This window comes from Trachymyrmex cornetzi, unplaced genomic scaffold, assembly GCF_001594075.2.
Source record: "Trachymyrmex cornetzi isolate Tcor2-1 unplaced genomic scaffold, Tcor1.1 scaffold205, whole genome shotgun sequence".
Taxonomy (NCBI): domain Eukaryota; kingdom Metazoa; phylum Arthropoda; class Insecta; order Hymenoptera; family Formicidae; genus Trachymyrmex; species Trachymyrmex cornetzi.
Window position 1 is genome coordinate 1,009,995 of NW_017296691.1, and position 16,929 is coordinate 1,026,923.

At 30.1% G+C, this 16,929-nt stretch overlaps 3 protein-coding genes across 7 annotated transcripts in view; 2 read left to right on the top strand and 1 right to left on the bottom strand.

Annotated features, from left to right (window-relative positions):
• The window catches only part of LOC108759768 (motile sperm domain-containing protein 2), a 2,901-nt gene extending 2,674 nt beyond the window's left edge, over positions 1–227 (top strand). Inside the window, exon 8 of the mRNA XM_018505382.1 lies at positions 5–227. Coding sequence (XP_018360884.1) covers positions 5–178 — 174 coding nt within the window. The 3' untranslated portion in view covers positions 179–227. The remainder of the gene's footprint in view (positions 1–4) is intronic.
• Positions 228–1,492: 1,265 nt separating this feature from the next.
• On the bottom strand, positions 1,493–2,332 carry LOC108759791 (uncharacterized). Its single transcript, XM_018505417.1, has 2 exons — positions 2,273–2,332; positions 1,493–2,095 (listed from the first exon to the last, which is right to left on the bottom strand). Exons 1-2 carry the CDS (start codon positions 2,316–2,318, stop codon positions 1,839–1,841), a joined length of 303 nt encoding a protein of 100 aa, XP_018360919.1. The 5' UTR covers positions 2,319–2,332; the 3' UTR covers positions 1,493–1,838.
• LOC108759788 (transcriptional repressor CTCFL) lies at positions 1,874–11,030 on the top strand. 5 transcript variants are annotated; one of them, XM_018505411.1, is made up of 13 exons: positions 1,874–1,948; positions 3,049–3,219; positions 4,311–4,534; positions 4,627–5,027; positions 5,321–5,490; positions 5,774–5,910; positions 6,474–6,624; positions 8,868–9,009; positions 9,143–9,415; positions 9,519–9,655; positions 9,866–10,011; positions 10,154–10,381; positions 10,516–11,030. In XM_018505411.1, the coding sequence occupies exons 2-13, from the start codon at positions 3,093–3,095 to the stop codon at positions 10,582–10,584; spliced, it is 2,205 nt and encodes a 734-aa protein (XP_018360913.1). In that variant the 5' UTR covers positions 1,874–1,948; positions 3,049–3,092; the 3' UTR covers positions 10,585–11,030. The 5 variants fall into 5 exon arrangements, with proteins under 5 accessions (XP_018360913.1, XP_018360917.1, XP_018360915.1 ...); XM_018505415.1 differs by having other exon boundaries at positions 9,890–10,011; positions 10,516–11,027; XM_018505413.1 differs by lacking the exon at positions 1,874–1,948 and adding an exon at positions 2,046–2,084.
• The last annotated feature ends 5,899 nt before the right edge of the window (positions 11,031–16,929 follow it).

Consider the following 16,929-nt stretch of genomic DNA (forward strand, 5'->3'; position numbering starts at 1 on the left):
CCATTTAGAAAAACATAATAATAACATATACAGTGAAATCGTTATTGTAAAATATATGCTTCTAGTTTCGATAACATTGACGATTTTAATGGCAATATTCATGGGTTATGTTTTACAAGTGGATATTAAAAATTTGATCGATCAGCAAAAATCCTGCCGGATTCCTCGTGATACTTAAGACATACTTTAAAACACATGTTTGTAATACTAACAACTTTGATATATTATAGAAAAATATTTAGAAAATCTTTAAATTGAATCTACAATCATGTAAAAATAAGAAATCTTATATTATACAATATTTAACATGTTAAAGTTTTTATACGTTTTCTCTGTTCTTCCAAAAAAAGATCTATAAATGTTTATTTGTAATTTCTCTAAATTAATTTTATATCTCGTTAATTTTTTATACATTATATATATATATACATATGTGTAATTGTCATCTAATAAGTTACCACGTGGTGTTTTGTAATACAAGGTTTGAGGAAGTACAGTATATTGTAAAACTATATTAAAACTGCTATTTTTATACATATTCTGAAATATCCTTATTGTATTAAACTTGAATGTAGATTAGCATATGTATACGCGCAAATTTTTGTATATATATATATCTCTCTATCATTAATGATTTTATTTTCTTTATACTGTTGTATTAGTTATGGCTTTAATGTGGCTTGTACATGATTCCATAATTAAATTATTTTGAAAATACATAAAATATATAATTGTGTGGAAGAGTTCACTAATCACTCACACCTGCAACGACTCTATGCTTCTATATGCTTCATTTCTTTTTATAATTTCATTCAGTAGTAGTAATTTCGATCAGTATATTGCAACAAATTAGCATCGAGTGCACGAAGCATGATCTTTTGACACGACGATACATTAGAGTTAGAAATATGAGTAGTTTCTTGTGAAAAAAAAATAACGGGCAATTAATATCCATTTTCACAATGTAGATTAATTTTAATATCGATTTAATTTACTCTTCATCTTTTTTTAATTCTTAAAATTAGAAAAAGATAAAAAGTTAGATTACAGCTAATCTACATTGGTAGAAATGGAAATAACTACGTACGTACATATACGAATTAATGGTAATCCGAGTTTCGCGCAATTTCCGTTTGTCAAATGGCTTTTAAGGTCTGTCCAGACAGGCTTGCACGATGCGAAATATGCGAACGCATAGAAAAATCAACCAATCAATCCTGCACAATAAGAAGTGGACGCGATAGCCAATCGCCTCCTTTTACACATCGCCCTTTCCGGAAAAAGCGGAAAGTTGATTGGTTGCCATGTCAGCTTAGGTGCGTGGAACGCGTGTAAATGCGTTTCGCATGTATGATAAATAATGTGCGATTAAAATTGGATAAGATGAAACCTTATTTAAATCGACTCTCATATAAAAAAAAACATATTACAAAATTAATATATAAAAAATACATTATATTAACCATAAAGAACTTTACGATTGTGTGCCCGATACAAAGAGCAGCGCAGCAACATGGCTATTCTTAGCGTTCAACGCGCAACGTATCATTTTTTTTTCGCACGTAGATATTGCATGGTAGAAATTCGCTTAAATGGATTTGAAATAATTGCAACTGAAGAATTCTAGAGCCTCATTCGAGCCTCACGAAGGATCGACGTCGTAGGTCGTACCTTCCGGATTCTCGAATTTCTAGATGTCAGAAAGGAACAATCACGATCGGCGTTGGTCGGCGTATAAACACGCGAGCGTGACGCGTGACGTGGCCTAGTGCGCAGCTGCCAACGCGCAGCACAGCGCAGCATTTGAACCGTCGCAGTTCGATCGGCCATATTTGCTCTTATACAACGCCCTCACGCGACGATCGTGGGTTTACGTGTATATTTGGTGGCCTTATATCGACCCATCGGCCCGAATAGCGTCGACAATCGTGTTCTACGGCGACATTTGGTGAGTTTCCACGATATTCGAGCTGGCGGACGGTCCCGGGACGTGCCGGGCGACCCCTCGGTTCCTGGTGGCACGCGGCGCAACGGCACGGCGGCATCGTCGCACGGTGTCCTCCATATTGATGACAGCGCCGACGGTGATAATTTTCTGAAATTTTTGTCGTTAATGCCCCCTGTGTCCTGAAATCGAAAGCACCCATGTTTGTCTTAAAAGCTCCCCGACAGAATGCGCGACCTCGTGGGGCCCCCGCCGTGTGTTTTACGAGAGTCCGTGAAATACGGTGTTCCCCCAGGTACCCGCCCGCGTCACCACGGCGTTGCTCACCCGTTCCTTTCTCGCCTCGCCTCGCCTCGCTGGCGTTGCCCGTCATGGCGCGCTCGCTCGGCTTCAGCCGCGGCGCACGTTGCCCCCTTGATTATCGCGCGCGTCGAGACACGCCGAGAAGCGAGCGCCCCGCCGTCGTCGCGGGCGACGCGACAACCGGGATGTTCGTCTTCGCTCAACGAGCTCCGGCCCCTCGGCGCACCACATATTTCTCTTCCCCGTCGTATTATCGATTCCTCTTGTTTAATTTCATCACGGCGATGCCCGCCGTCGAAATTGCTACTCGCTCGTCGTATCCTCGGGCGACGCTCCGAGAGGAACGACAGCCCGCATCCTGACCTACAAAGATGTTTTCGGTTTCAATGACGGTCAGGTTTATTTTCTAATCTCTCTCGCTCGTGTTTCCCTTCCTCGCAATGTAGACTCGCGACTTTTTAAGTTGGCTTTCGGTGACTAATGAAAAGTAGTAAAATTTAATTAGGAAATTATTATTGCTTTGTTCTAAAAATTTTTTGACTAATCATTACTCGTTTTGCCTTATAAACGAGAATAGGGCGTGTGTGAAGAGAAATTTGTGAGAAAAATGTGAATTTACAATTCGTATAGAGTGCATATTCAACATGGCTTTATGCTTATTTTTAGAATTGTTGATGTAAAGGTGTTATTGATATTAGAGAGATTATATTTACAGTAGTAGTAACAACTCAACACACATATTTCTAAGTTATCTGGACTTATATCAATAATGTATATATATTAATGATATAATGTTTCAGACTGATGAACATAGCTACCATTGTTTGAGCTGTATGCTTCAATCATGAGTAACGTAGCTACTATAAAATTGGAAGAGGGACAAGAATCTGTCACCGAGATACAAACTTACTTGGAGACATTTAATAAAGAGATTGAGGGTGGACAAGGCGAACAGTTGCAACATGTACAATGTTAGTATCTCATAGCAGTTTTTTTTTATAAATACATATTTATATTGTATTGTTCAATATTCTATCTCTTAGGTCTGTTTCAAAATACATTGCCAATATTGAGAACCTATAGTATATATAACATGAACTAAAGATTTTAAAATATATGTATATACATATAATTTATCATCCCCAAAAAATTTTGATTTTAGAAGAAACGATTTAAACAAAATGGAACGATTTCAAGGTTGACGCATTTTGGTCATGTTTTTGTTCTAAATGGATGAATCAAAAAGAGATATGATGGTCAACGCTACTTTTTGAAATAAAATTATGTGATTTGTTTTTAAATAGTACGATTGCTTTAATTATTCTCCATATGGAAGTATTAAGAGTGTTAAGAGAAGTATTAAGTAGAGACAAAAAACCAAAATTTACGAAATATTTAATATTTTATGTTAACATGTGCTAGAATAGAATACAAAATATTTTATAAACTATTGATTTTTTGATATTTCTACTTTAATATCTTTATATGCACTATAATAAGAGGAATCACTATGTAAAAAAATCATTATTTCATTAAAAATGGTGGAGGTAATCTTTATTTATTCTTGGTGCTACCACTTAGAAGAAAAACAATATGACTAAACATCTTCCTTGAAACCATTCCACTTGGTTTAAAATATTTTTTCTAAAATAAAAAAAAATTTTTGGAGGTGGTAAATTAAAACGGTAATAATTATACATATATGTATACATATATGTACATACACGTGTGTGTATATATAATATATACGTGTGTATATATATATACATATATATATATATATATATATATGTACATATATGTATAGAAATATGGCTTTTGTCCAACTCTTTGCATTTCAACTATGTTTTCACCTCTCTGTCATTTTATTGAGTAAAACAGAGAGAAAAAATAAAAAGGGCTCTGCTTAATAATTGGCTGCTACTATTCTTTTTTACTTTCTTTATCTTACTCAATAAAACAATGGAGAGATCAAATCGTTTAGCTCACAAACAAAGCATTGGAAAGATTTGTTTTATCTATATATCTGTATACATGTTCTTTGTATATTTTTATTATACAGTGCAACAAGTGGAAGGATTATCTGGTGGAGAAGAGGGTGGGACATACTTCGTCGATCAGTCTGGTCAATATTATTACCAGGCAAATAGTGACGAACCGCCTGTAATGACACAGGTACAAATACAGGAAGTAGAAGAGACTGATGTACAAAACGAAGGTGATGCAACTCAAGATGAACAATTTCAAGAAATCGAGGAACTTGAAAATGCTGAAGGTGATGAAGACGTGAGTAATGATAAAATTATAATTGTTGTCAACGATTGTAATTTACAAAACGCAAAAACACAGCTATAATTACACACAAATATAAATGTTAGGGACAGGTCAACGGTGAAAACAATCAAGTTGTAATTAACTCTGGCGATGCATATCAAACTGTCACGATTGTACCATCCGATACAAATCCTGGAGAAGTTAGTTACGTTTTGATAGTTCAACAACCTGAAACCGAAGAGAAAGAAAGTAAATCTACGGAAGATGATGCAACGACAGTAGCAGCAGCAGCAGCTGCTGCTGCTGCACCCGCTGACGGAGAAGAAGCAGAAGGTGAACAAGATCTCACTGTATATGATTTTGAAGACAATGAAGACAATGAGGCTCCAGTTGAATCTGAGGCAGAAGATGACAAAACTAAAATTATTAAGTTCCTCCCAAAGAAATCTCAAACCGTAACTCAAGCTCATATGTGCAACTATTGCAACTATACTAGCCCAAAACGGTATTACTTTTAGCTTGCACAATTATCTTTCTGTAATGTTTTTTATACTGGCACGTTCGAAAATACCATTCGAGTGATTCCGTGTATCATTTTATTTTTGTTCATTTGGATATTTATTAACAAGGATATAAAACAATTTATAGAAGCTCTCGAATGTTTCCGAACGTAGCGTTGTATGATTTAATTTATTTTTGAGTTTATTATTGCATGTCTATTATTGCATCTAAAGAAACGGTATTCTAAATTAGATAAGTAATAATAAACAATTTTTTTTATGTATACTTATGTAACAGATACCTTTTGTCACGACATATGAAATCGCACTCAGAAGAAAGGCCACATAAATGTAGTGTTTGTGAGCGAGGATTTAAAACGCTAGCTTCACTTCAGAATCATGTTAACACTCATACTGGGACCAAACCTCATCATTGCAAATATTGCGAGAGTGCATTTACAACTTCTGGTATGTAATTTGATCCTGATTACTTTTTCTATTCACATATCGTACATTGAATTATGTGAAAAAATATATAATGTATTTGATAAATTTCAAAATTATTTTATTTTGTTTTAGATATAATTAATTAATAGTATTGTTTATTATACATTAAATATAATTATTTAAAAATTAATAGTGATTTTGCTAAATTTTGCTTTTAAATTAGGAATGTTCGATTTATCAAATGTAAATGCTTGCAAAAATAGAAGTTGTATAATATATAATTCCTATTTTCATATGCTTGCAGGTGAACTTGTAAGACATGTTCGCTACAGACACACCCATGAAAAACCACATAAATGTCATGAGTGCGATTATGCATCTGTCGAATTATCAAAACTGAAAAGACATATTAGATGCCATACTGGCGAACGACCTTATCAGGTATATATTTTCATTTTTTCTTAATATAATTGATCATAGACTACATTTAGTCGTTCCATTCTTCCGAGGAACAGCTATGATCGGTCAATTTGATAACTATGGATGTTATTAAACCCAATTAAGCGTGCCGTGTAAATGTAGTCATATATGTGAAAAATATGTATATAAAAACTCTTTATAAATGCACTATAGACTGCGTTCCATTTATTGCTGCTAATATTGGTATTATTCTTGTTTAACATTTGATAAACAATAAGGCTGAAATGATTCTAAGAGTTTTGCAAGTTCTATGTGGAACATAGTCTATATGTAGATATATATGTATGAAGAATAAGTTGCATAAACACAGAAAAACAAAGTCTATCAAGTTTATTCTTCCTAGAATTGCAATTTTTGAAATAATATGTATAATTTATGTATTTCCTTATAGTGTTTTTGACTAGTTTTTATTTTAAAATATTATAATCTATGATATTTAATGTAAAAAATATGTTTTATTCTTAAGAATATTGTATTGATTCTGTAACACAATGACTAAATATAATATTTAATAATTTTTTTAGTGTCCACATTGTACATATGCAAGTCCGGATACATTTAAACTAAAACGTCATCTTCGCATTCACACTGGAGAAAAACCATATGAATGTGATTTTTGTCAAGCAAGATTTACTCAATCCAACAGTTTGAAAGCACATAAATTAATACATAATGGTAAGTTTTATATAGAAAAATATATATTGCTTCCAGGAAGTCTTTAAGATCAATTGAGTAAAATAATAATGGCTTTAGTATAAGGAAATTTAAAATAATGTTATTCATAATTTAATATGATATAATTCGCATACGTTAAACATAAAGATTTATTTCGCACGGAATGCTAGAGATCCGGGTTTAATCCTCAGCTGAGGTAATATTTTTCGCAATAATTTTTCTTTACAGATTTTAAGATTAAATTTGGGGGAATGTTTTAGATTGATTGTGTTGAAAGTTGATAGTAACAATTATATTCTAAGATAAATTCATTTAAAGAATACGTATACATGTATTAATTTAATATCTAACTTCGACCGAAAGTTTGCGCTTTTCGTATTTAGGTGACGTAAAGATTAATTTTATTTTAAAAGCTGTAATATAAAAATTAAAAGTACGACATTCGAACATTGTATTCAAAAATTATAGCATTCGCGCATTGTATTAATAATACTTTTAAAACTTGGCAGAAAAAACTATACAAATATAATATATATTTTTTATTGTATTTTGTAAGATAATACGGATTCAACCTCCATTTGATGCAGTTCCATTACACATGCAAATAGAGAAACTTTTTAAAAAATTGTTGAAGGTTTTTATGTGACTGCCTTCAATGTTTGAAACACATGTAATTTCTCTGCTTTATTCTGTAATTACTGAGGATGATCCAAATTACGGTGTCAAAACATTTAAATTATTGTTAATATTTTAATAAATAATTTGTTGTACACTCGGATATCCAGTCTCTTATTGGCTTCTTTTATTACACAGGGTGAGGCAAAAGTACTAGAACCCCTGAATACCTTGGAAAATATAAGTTTTACAGAAAAGTGTTTCAGATAAAAGTTGATCTTTTTATTGATCTTATCAGTTTAAAGTAGCGTCGCCAAGATCAAGGTTAAATCGATTTTTTAAAAATGGAAACTCAGTTTTCATTACATAATCTTATATCTTATCTTGAGAGCTTTTCAAAACACTATGACAAAATATTTTTCCATTAACTAATTTTGCTGCATTCAGCAGAAAAAACAGCTTTGCAACTGTTGTAAAATTCTTTAATATAATTGACTTTGTCCTTAATTTTTAATTGAATCTAAATGTATAAACTAATTATATTAAAGAATTGTACAACAGTTGAAAACTATTTTTTCTGCTGAACGCAGTCTTTTTGAGTTATAAGGCTTGAAAGTTACACAGGGTTGCCACAGATCTGGAAACCAGACAAAGTCAGGTAAATTGAAATTGATCATGGAAAACTGAGAAATGTCAGAGGAAAATGTAAAAAAGTCTGGAATTTTTTAATTTGCTCACAATTTCCTTAAATTGCTCCTATTCCAAATAATTATTATAATTTTTTAAATATTATATCTGACGTTTATAGTTAAATACGTTCAAAACTCGCGCACTTTAAACGATTTTAATAAAATAATTAAAATTTATATTTTATTCAGTATTTTTATTCGGTTGTCCTTTTTCATAACTGCATTCTTTTTTCCAATACTAATTTATTTTTTGTTGGCTTGAATTTGTACCTAAAATTTTATTATGCTACTAAGCCTTTTTTGTATTATTTTTAATAACATAGACTAGCTTTCCTACAATCCTTGATTCTAAATGTATTAAACTGTACATATTTTATATTGGAAAATTTTCCATTTTTTAACCTGGAAAACCTGGAAAAGTCAGGGAATTTTAAAATTCATTTTCTGTGGCAACCCTGTTACAGTACCGCCGGCATTAGCATTGTCTGTAATGTCCAATTGATGGTTAAAATCTTTTAAATGTTGTTTAGAATCATGATATTAACATCGTATGTTAAGGAGTTTGGAGGTTGTTTTTATTATTTTCATTTTTAGTGCGAGAATAAAAGTAGTTAATGGAAAAATATTTTGTTATAGTATTTTGAAAAGCTCTTGAGATAAGCTATAAGAATAAGCAATGAAAAACGAAAGTTTCTATAAAAAAGAGTCGATTTAACTTTGATTTAACCTTGGCGACGCCATCCAAGGTTAAACTGATAAGATCAGTAAATAGATAATTTTAAACCTTACAACTTTTGTCTGAAAGACTTTTTTGTCTCATTTAGTATGATATATATTATATGTATATTTTGTTTTATATCTGACATTAATTCTGTATGAACAGATTATGTATTATTTATATAAATTTATTTTCTCATCGCCACCATATATGTATTGCAGTAGGTGATAAACCAGTATTTCAATGCGAGTTATGTCCCGCTACATGTGGCAGAAAAACAGATCTTAGAATTCATGTGCAAAAGTTGCATACTTCAGATAAACCATTAAAATGCAAACGTTGCGGAAAGACATTCCCAGACAGGTACATAAGCAATTTTTTAAATTATATTAAGAAACATTACTACAATGTTGAAGTAGTTAAATATGTATTAAATACAAAAATTATAATGCGCACTTTAATGAACTATATTTTTAATATATGTATTATATTTTAGATATAGCTATAAGTTGCACAGTAAAACTCACGAAGGAGAAAAGTGTTACAAGTGCGACCTTTGTCCATATGCATCTATATCGGCGCGTCATTTGGAAAGTCATATGCTTATTCATACCGATCAGAAACCATATCAGTGTGATCACTGCTTTCAATCATTTAGACAAAAACAATTACTCAAACGGCATTGCAATCTCTATCATAATCCTAACTATGTTCCTCCAGCACCACAAGAAAAAACGCATCAATGTCCTGAATGTGAAAGAGCATTTAGGTATGTATACGTAATCAATCTGAAATGTTATCTGAAAGGATTAATGACACGATAAAACTAATTATTAGTACAATTTTTTAACATGAAATTTTCTATTACGCAGACATAAAGGTAATCTTATTCGTCATATGGCCGTTCACGATCCAGAATCGTCTCTGCAAGAAAAACAGCAAGCTTTGAAAATCGGTAGACAGAAGAAGATACAAATCATTGACGGTCAACGTGTTGAAGTAATGACAGGTAAGTTTCAAAACTATGACCTTAAATTTTTATAGGAAGTTGTAAAGAAATCGCAACAAATTTAGACTCTGCGTGCGTTGTTATTCATAAATGTGAATTCTTTGCATTACTTTATAGCATATAAAATCGTTCATCCTCACAGGGACACTTACGATATGATCTAAAATATGGGTCATTGACTAATATCCATGTGTTATATTGTAACAACAGGTGATTTAGCTTCTAAACTTAAAGGTTATGAAGATGAAGAAGAGGAGGAAGATGAGGACGACATGATGGCGGTTCAAGGTAGTGATGGCCAGCAATACGTTGTGTTAGAAGTAATTCAGTTAGCGGATACTCAAGGAACTGATCAGGTATTTGCTCCTTAAGCAAAATATTTTAAAGGATTTATTTATCTCTTTTGAAGCAAATTATTATATAATTATTATATAATTAAATACATCAAGCATAATCTAAAATCATTATACTTATAATATCATTTATGATGATAATTAGATGGCTGTTGTCGCAAGTGAAGATGGAGAATTAGTAATGCAAGATCCTTTAACTCAAGACAGTAGCATAGTAACAGGAACAGGAGAAGAAATTGATGAAGTAGAAGAAGATATGGAGTTGCATGACCTAAAGATAGAACCCTCTACTCCATCAAAATCATCAGCACAAAATTCACAACATGATCCTAAATTGCAAAAAGAAATGGAAACCTGTTTCGGGTTTGATGAGGTGAGTAGTACTTAATCTTTTTTAACAAAGTTATTTTTTAAAATAACATTTATATTATAAGAAAAAGAAAAATAATATGAATTTATTTAGATAACATTGGATTTTAATACGTAATAAATTATTATATTTTTTAGGAAGAAGAAGAAGAAGAAGAAGAAGAAGAAAGTGGTAATAATATAAACATATTACAAACAATTTCGTAATAACAAATATAAAGAAAGAAGATGTACCTATTCAATAGTCCAATGTTTCACTTCTGTCCCAGTGTTAGTGTAATATCCTTAAAAAATAAGGAAAATTAGACAATAAGAGCCAAAGCACTTGACAATTTTCCTTATTTATATTGTAAATCTATTATAATTAGTTATAAAACAAAAATTATTATAAAGTCAAGAAAACTATATATATATTGTGTATAATAAAACTGACGCAGTGTATTATCATCTAAAAATACTTTGCATAGCTCTAATAGGGAGCTGCAGTGTGATTTACATGCATGGTACAAGAACTTTTTTTGCCGTTACTAGGTACACATAATAATTTATGAAAATATCGTAGTTTTGGTCTATAGTAAAATATCAAACAAATGTACAATTATGGATAGTGTAAAATATGATTTACGTTATTGTCAATAAGAAAACTTCTTAATAATGACATTAACAAAGTTAGGTAAAATTATATATGTTAATTATAAGGAAATATATTAATATCTTGGCATAATATTTTTAAACAAATTTATTTATAACTTTAATGTAGAAGGCCGTTATGTCTTTTATTAGACGTGTGTAACTAACACAGTTCTGAAGAGTTAAAATTAGTTCATAAAGCTAAAACTAATAAGAATAACATTAAAACGGAGGTTACAATGTAAATAAATGTTTATTATTTCCTATATATATCTTGATTTAGAGACCATTTTTAAGTTTCAATATAAACAGGAAATATCAGGAGAAAAGCAATTAATTTGTATCTGTCTCAAAAGTATTTTATATTGTTTATCATTGTCACACTTTTTCTTGATGTTAAAATATCAGGAAGTAATAGAGAGATGCGAATTGTAAGCTATATCTTAATTTCATAATAGTGCTAAAAATAACATTTTGTTAAAAGAGAGGACAATGTAACATATTTTTTATTTTTTGATCAAAATATCCTTTTGTTTTGCAACTAATTCGAAATTCGAAAATAGCTTATATATAATATTTTTTACCAACTTCTATGTGCAGTAATACGCATAGAATGATAATGTTATTTTTACAATAGTATATTAGATACTTATAATTATTGAAACTTACAATTATATTACAATTTAACTTAAAATGTTTTATAATAGCACTGTTCGTGTTTTCTAACAGTACTATTATAAAATTGTCGAAAGTTATTTCACACCTTGTACTAAGCAATTTTTGATATATACTAAATACATATAAATGTTTAATCACAATCTCGCACGTAGTGTTTCCCGTTTAATTTCGGGCATGATGGTATTCGAAACAAAACAAAGCGTACATTGTAAACGATTTTATGTGTATTTACTTAATAAATGTCTTGAATATTTCTGTCATTTTAGAATAAGTCATATAGGAACGAAATTGTTGAACTAATGAAGCATTAAAATTTTTTTTGTATAAGAAACAAATCATATTCTCATGCCTTTTTATTACAAACTTGAAAAGTAATACTTCTTTAATGAAATCGATTATATTGCTATATTAAAGCGGCATGACATATGTATCTTCACGAATACATCGGAATAAAGAAAAGTGTATAATTAATGCTCGTACAATGTTGCTCATGAAATAAGTTATTCCGCTTATATAGGCGAAATAATCATTGTAAAAAATATGTACAATTTTTTTTATATACACAAATTGTACAATTGTAATTTAGTGATCAATTATTGTATGCACTTAAAATTCTGCACTTTCTTACATTATTCCAAAGAAAAAACAAACGGTGTAATATTCTCTCGATAATAAACATTACCTTATCGACAATATATTCGTTGCAGCCATTCGACGTACTTGTTCATATTTACTCGTTCGTACTTCACATTTTTAATTTTTCTTTCTATTTCTTAAGTTTATTTAGATTTTATGAAATCGACATTTTACATGTCATTTATGCAAAAGTTCGAACATATTTATTGAGCTTTTAAATTTTTAATTTGATGTTTTTTTTCTTGTAGATATTTTTTATTCAATTTTATTCGATAAATGTGTTTACCGATGTATATTTGCGTCTTCATTAGAAGCAAGAATCAAACAAGTGAATGAGAGTACAGCGCGTGGTTAAATGCGCAGATAATAATATAAAAATTTTATTAACTAATTTATTAAAATACCATGAAATCTTCACATCAATTAAACGTTTTAGTAATTTTCTTTGGTCTTTAACATATTAAATTACAAAAATTGAAGAGTGATTTGTCTTGACGAGATCGAGAACAATTACACATATCTAATCAAATTTTTGATTGTGTTATTTAAATAAACATTCAAAAGAAGAAGAAAAGTCACGTTTCAACCAACACGTAATAATACGTACACAAATGGATCATGTCAAACGATAAATTTACAAAATAAGGAAGGCGTAAACAAAAAATTAACAAAAAATAAAACCTTATTAAATGTTAATATTCAATATTGACGACGCGACCTATCCATCAAAACGTGAATTAAGGCCATTATTCTGCATACGTATATAAAAATTTTTTTAAATTGCTCAACATATTTAAAAATTACTTAATCAAGAGAATTTGGACATTCTTTCAATCAAATTCATGATCAAAATTAGTTGTATTTCGTAATCACCAAATCGTTTCTAAACATTGAGCTCCAATCGCATTACTATTTATATATATTCTGCAATATTCTATTGTTCTTCCTACTAGTTTGATCTACGTAATAGTCGCACATCATAATCTTGAAATAGAATTTTGTACATATTCTTTGAATTTTGTGGGAGAATGTCCTCTTTGTTTGTATTATTAATTTGTTAAGTGTGTGTTCCTGAACCCGGGAAAAAATGTTTTATATACATATAATTATAATTAAAATTGACATATTTTATATAAGTATAATTATACATATATATAATATGTCCATTATATAACATTTTTTCTCGGGAACATTTTAGACACATGTTAATTGTACTAGAAACAAATTTAGCAAGGTAATAATTTTTTAATTAGATATTAATCATAAACGTAATGCTTTTGTAATGATATTTCGGATGTGACAATAAAAAAGCTTTGTCTCAAGCATTCCTATAACAGTGTCTTTTTTTATGTGAAAGAATATTCAATCTAAAATTTAGAACGATAAAAGTTCTCTGAATGTGACAAATTGTGATTTATGCACACTTTAATTACACATAAAACTATTATAACATTTATTCGTAGTAAAGTTGTAAATTTAGAATCACATTTAAATAAGACTCTAAGTATATAATTAGCATTAATTCTACGATTTTCCGACATAATATGTGGTTATTCTTCACTATCCAAAAGTTTGATATTTTGTAAAGTTTAAATTAAAGCTTTAGATATACCAAAGTAGCGCATATTATAGGTCCTTTATTTTGAATTTACTAACCATATCTTATAGCTATATCAATAATACTAAAGGCTTATTGGACTACAGACAACTAAATCGAAATGGCGGTTCAATAGGAAGATTATCGACATTTCGGTTTAGATAAAAGGAATGCGCTACTTTGATATATCTAGAGCCGATTTCACCAACGTCGATTAACCCTAATCGGGATTAACTGTCAACCATAATTCAATTTTACTAAACAGCAAATGCAATTGGTCAGTTAACTAGCGTTGGTAAAACCGACCCTTAGAGCTTTAGTTTAGATTACTATATTTTATTATAACCAAATTTATTGCAACCAAGGTGTGCAATTTCAAAGTGTGCAATTTTTTTACATATAGGTTGATCCTTTTTCTTTAAAACAAGTCAAGAGATGTCAATAGTATTACTTCAGTAATCCTAAGTAAGTTTTAAAAAATTGTTTAAAAAAAAGTTATGATTTTTTTCATAGATAGTACCGTGATTAGAAAGTTTTACAATATAATGAACCAAATTTTTAATTGAAAAACATGCTTTTAAGCGTCAAATAAGTAGCTGATTAAATTTTTTATTGTGTCGCTCAGATCAGATGAATAAATATAGTAAGTATGCAAATGTGACTTGTATAGTACAGTGTAGGTAACTTGGGTAACAGCTTGTTTTATTAAATTCAATCGTGGTGTCCTATGAGTCTCTAAAGGAAGTTTAAGTTTTAAACATTAATTACACTAGTTTACAAAAAATGTTTTTTTTTATAATTTTGAACCAGATAAGTTGTTTTCTTATTAAATATAGATTTTTGGATGCCTAAAACGATGCTATAAATTAAATTTCACTAGCACGTCAGATTTCCGAAATAATTGAGATTTATTGTGCAAAAAGTAGATTTTGCACTATTTAACATTTTTTTGCAAAAAAAATTATTCTGATTAGAAGTCAAAACGCCGATCTGTTTATTACGGAGCTACGGTTTCGAAAAGTGTCGCGAATATGTTCACTTTTTTCTAGCGCTACAGAATATAACTGTACAGCGTATGGACACTATGAACGGGTCGGCGACCGGCGTTTCGATTGTGGCGCTACAAAGTCATTCGTTTGTAGGAGCTCTAATACATAGTTCACATAACGACGAACAAATAATTTTTGTAATCTCAAACACAACTTAATGATATAATTGTGTACAATTGTCTAATCAATTTTGTATATATTTTACTTATAATTAGAAATCTGATGTACACTGAAACTTTGGCTTGCAAATATCATGTTTTCAGCATTGGAAAATCTATAAAAACATCTAGTCCGATTTAAAGTAATATTTGCTGTAAATTAGTATTACTTTGAGAAGCTATTAGAAAAATTCCATGACTTTCGTAGAAAAACATTGCATGATCATTCATGAACGGAGGCGTTACAAGGCACTAAGCAGATACGCTCCAGCATAGGGCGCAAAATTTGAAGAGGCGCAAAATTTTAATAGGCAGCGCTCTTATAAATATAAAGCTCTATCTTACTTGATATCTTAAATGAATTGAATGAAATCAATTAAATGAATTTTAAATGAGAAGCTAAAAGTGGTTTTCTGGAAATCTTCAAATTTAGCAATAGCGTTACAGATCTTATTAACTGTGCCAATGTCTGTGGTAACTGCAGAGGTATCTTTTTCAAAAGTAAAAATAATAAAGAATTTTCTGAGAAATACAATGACGCAGACGCGGTCATGCGATTTAGCTATGATATCAATTAAAAAAGAATTGGCGAACAGTTTTAATTACGTAATCAGTCTTAATTACATAACAATTGAAGACGTAATCAGAATTTTTCAAAAATTACTAAAGCTAGAAAATATAATAGTATGTTGCATTAAAAAAAAGCGTCAAATATATTATTACAAAAGAAAATATGAAATTATTGTATTCATATTCCTGTGTTATGCAAACTGGTAGAAATTGCTTTTTTTTTTTAGTTGTTGGTTCATTGCCGTTGGCAGGAGATTGGTGCTTCAGAGATTTAGCAATCCTTGTGATGGGGCGCAAAAGCAAATTCCAGCGTAGGATGCGAAAAGGACGCGAAAAGCGGTCGTAACGCCTCCGTTCATGAATAATAAGTTAAAACCTAAATAAAAGAGCAAAATACCATCTATCGAAACGAGTCATGGCTTATATAATAATATTCATATGTGAATATACAAATAATGATTATTAATTTCTAGACTGTGCGCCGATTCGGTTTGTCGGATTTGAAACACAATCATAAACTAAAATAATAATCTCACAATTAAATGAATGAAATTAATTGCTTATTAATTTAACAATAATGCTCATTAACTAATCCTAAACATCTGTAAATAACTTGCGAATATATCACCTTGGAAGGGATACGAATTCGGAACTCTCGAATTTTGTATGGGCGATTGATCCTTTCGATCAGCGAGACATGTGTAGACGAATAATCAATCCCATCAGTTAAGATGATATTTTTTGTAAACTAAATTGCTATATGAATAAATCAAATAAATAAAGAAAAGCCAGATAATGTCGAGGTTAGATCTTATGATTTTACCCGTATTCATACTCAGACCTTGTACTCGGTAAAAAATTTTTCGTGCATGAATATGTATAAACATACATACATGCATAAATATTCATAAACATATAATTATATATGAAATATGTCCATACATGTTCATATATTCTTCTTTCTTTTGTAAAATTACTTTTTAGTGTAATAGAAATAATAATATATAGTAATGTGAAACCATAAGAGATAATTAAAAGATAATTAATTTTTGTATTGTTTAGAAAAAAACAAGTTTGGAAAAATGTAAAAAAATTGCTCATACATAATTATGCATTACTTGATTTTTTCTGAAACAAATAGTATAAAAATTATCCTTTTAATTATTTTTAATGTTTTCACATTACTATTATTATTTCTATTACATTAAAAAGTAATTTTACAAAAGAAAAAAGG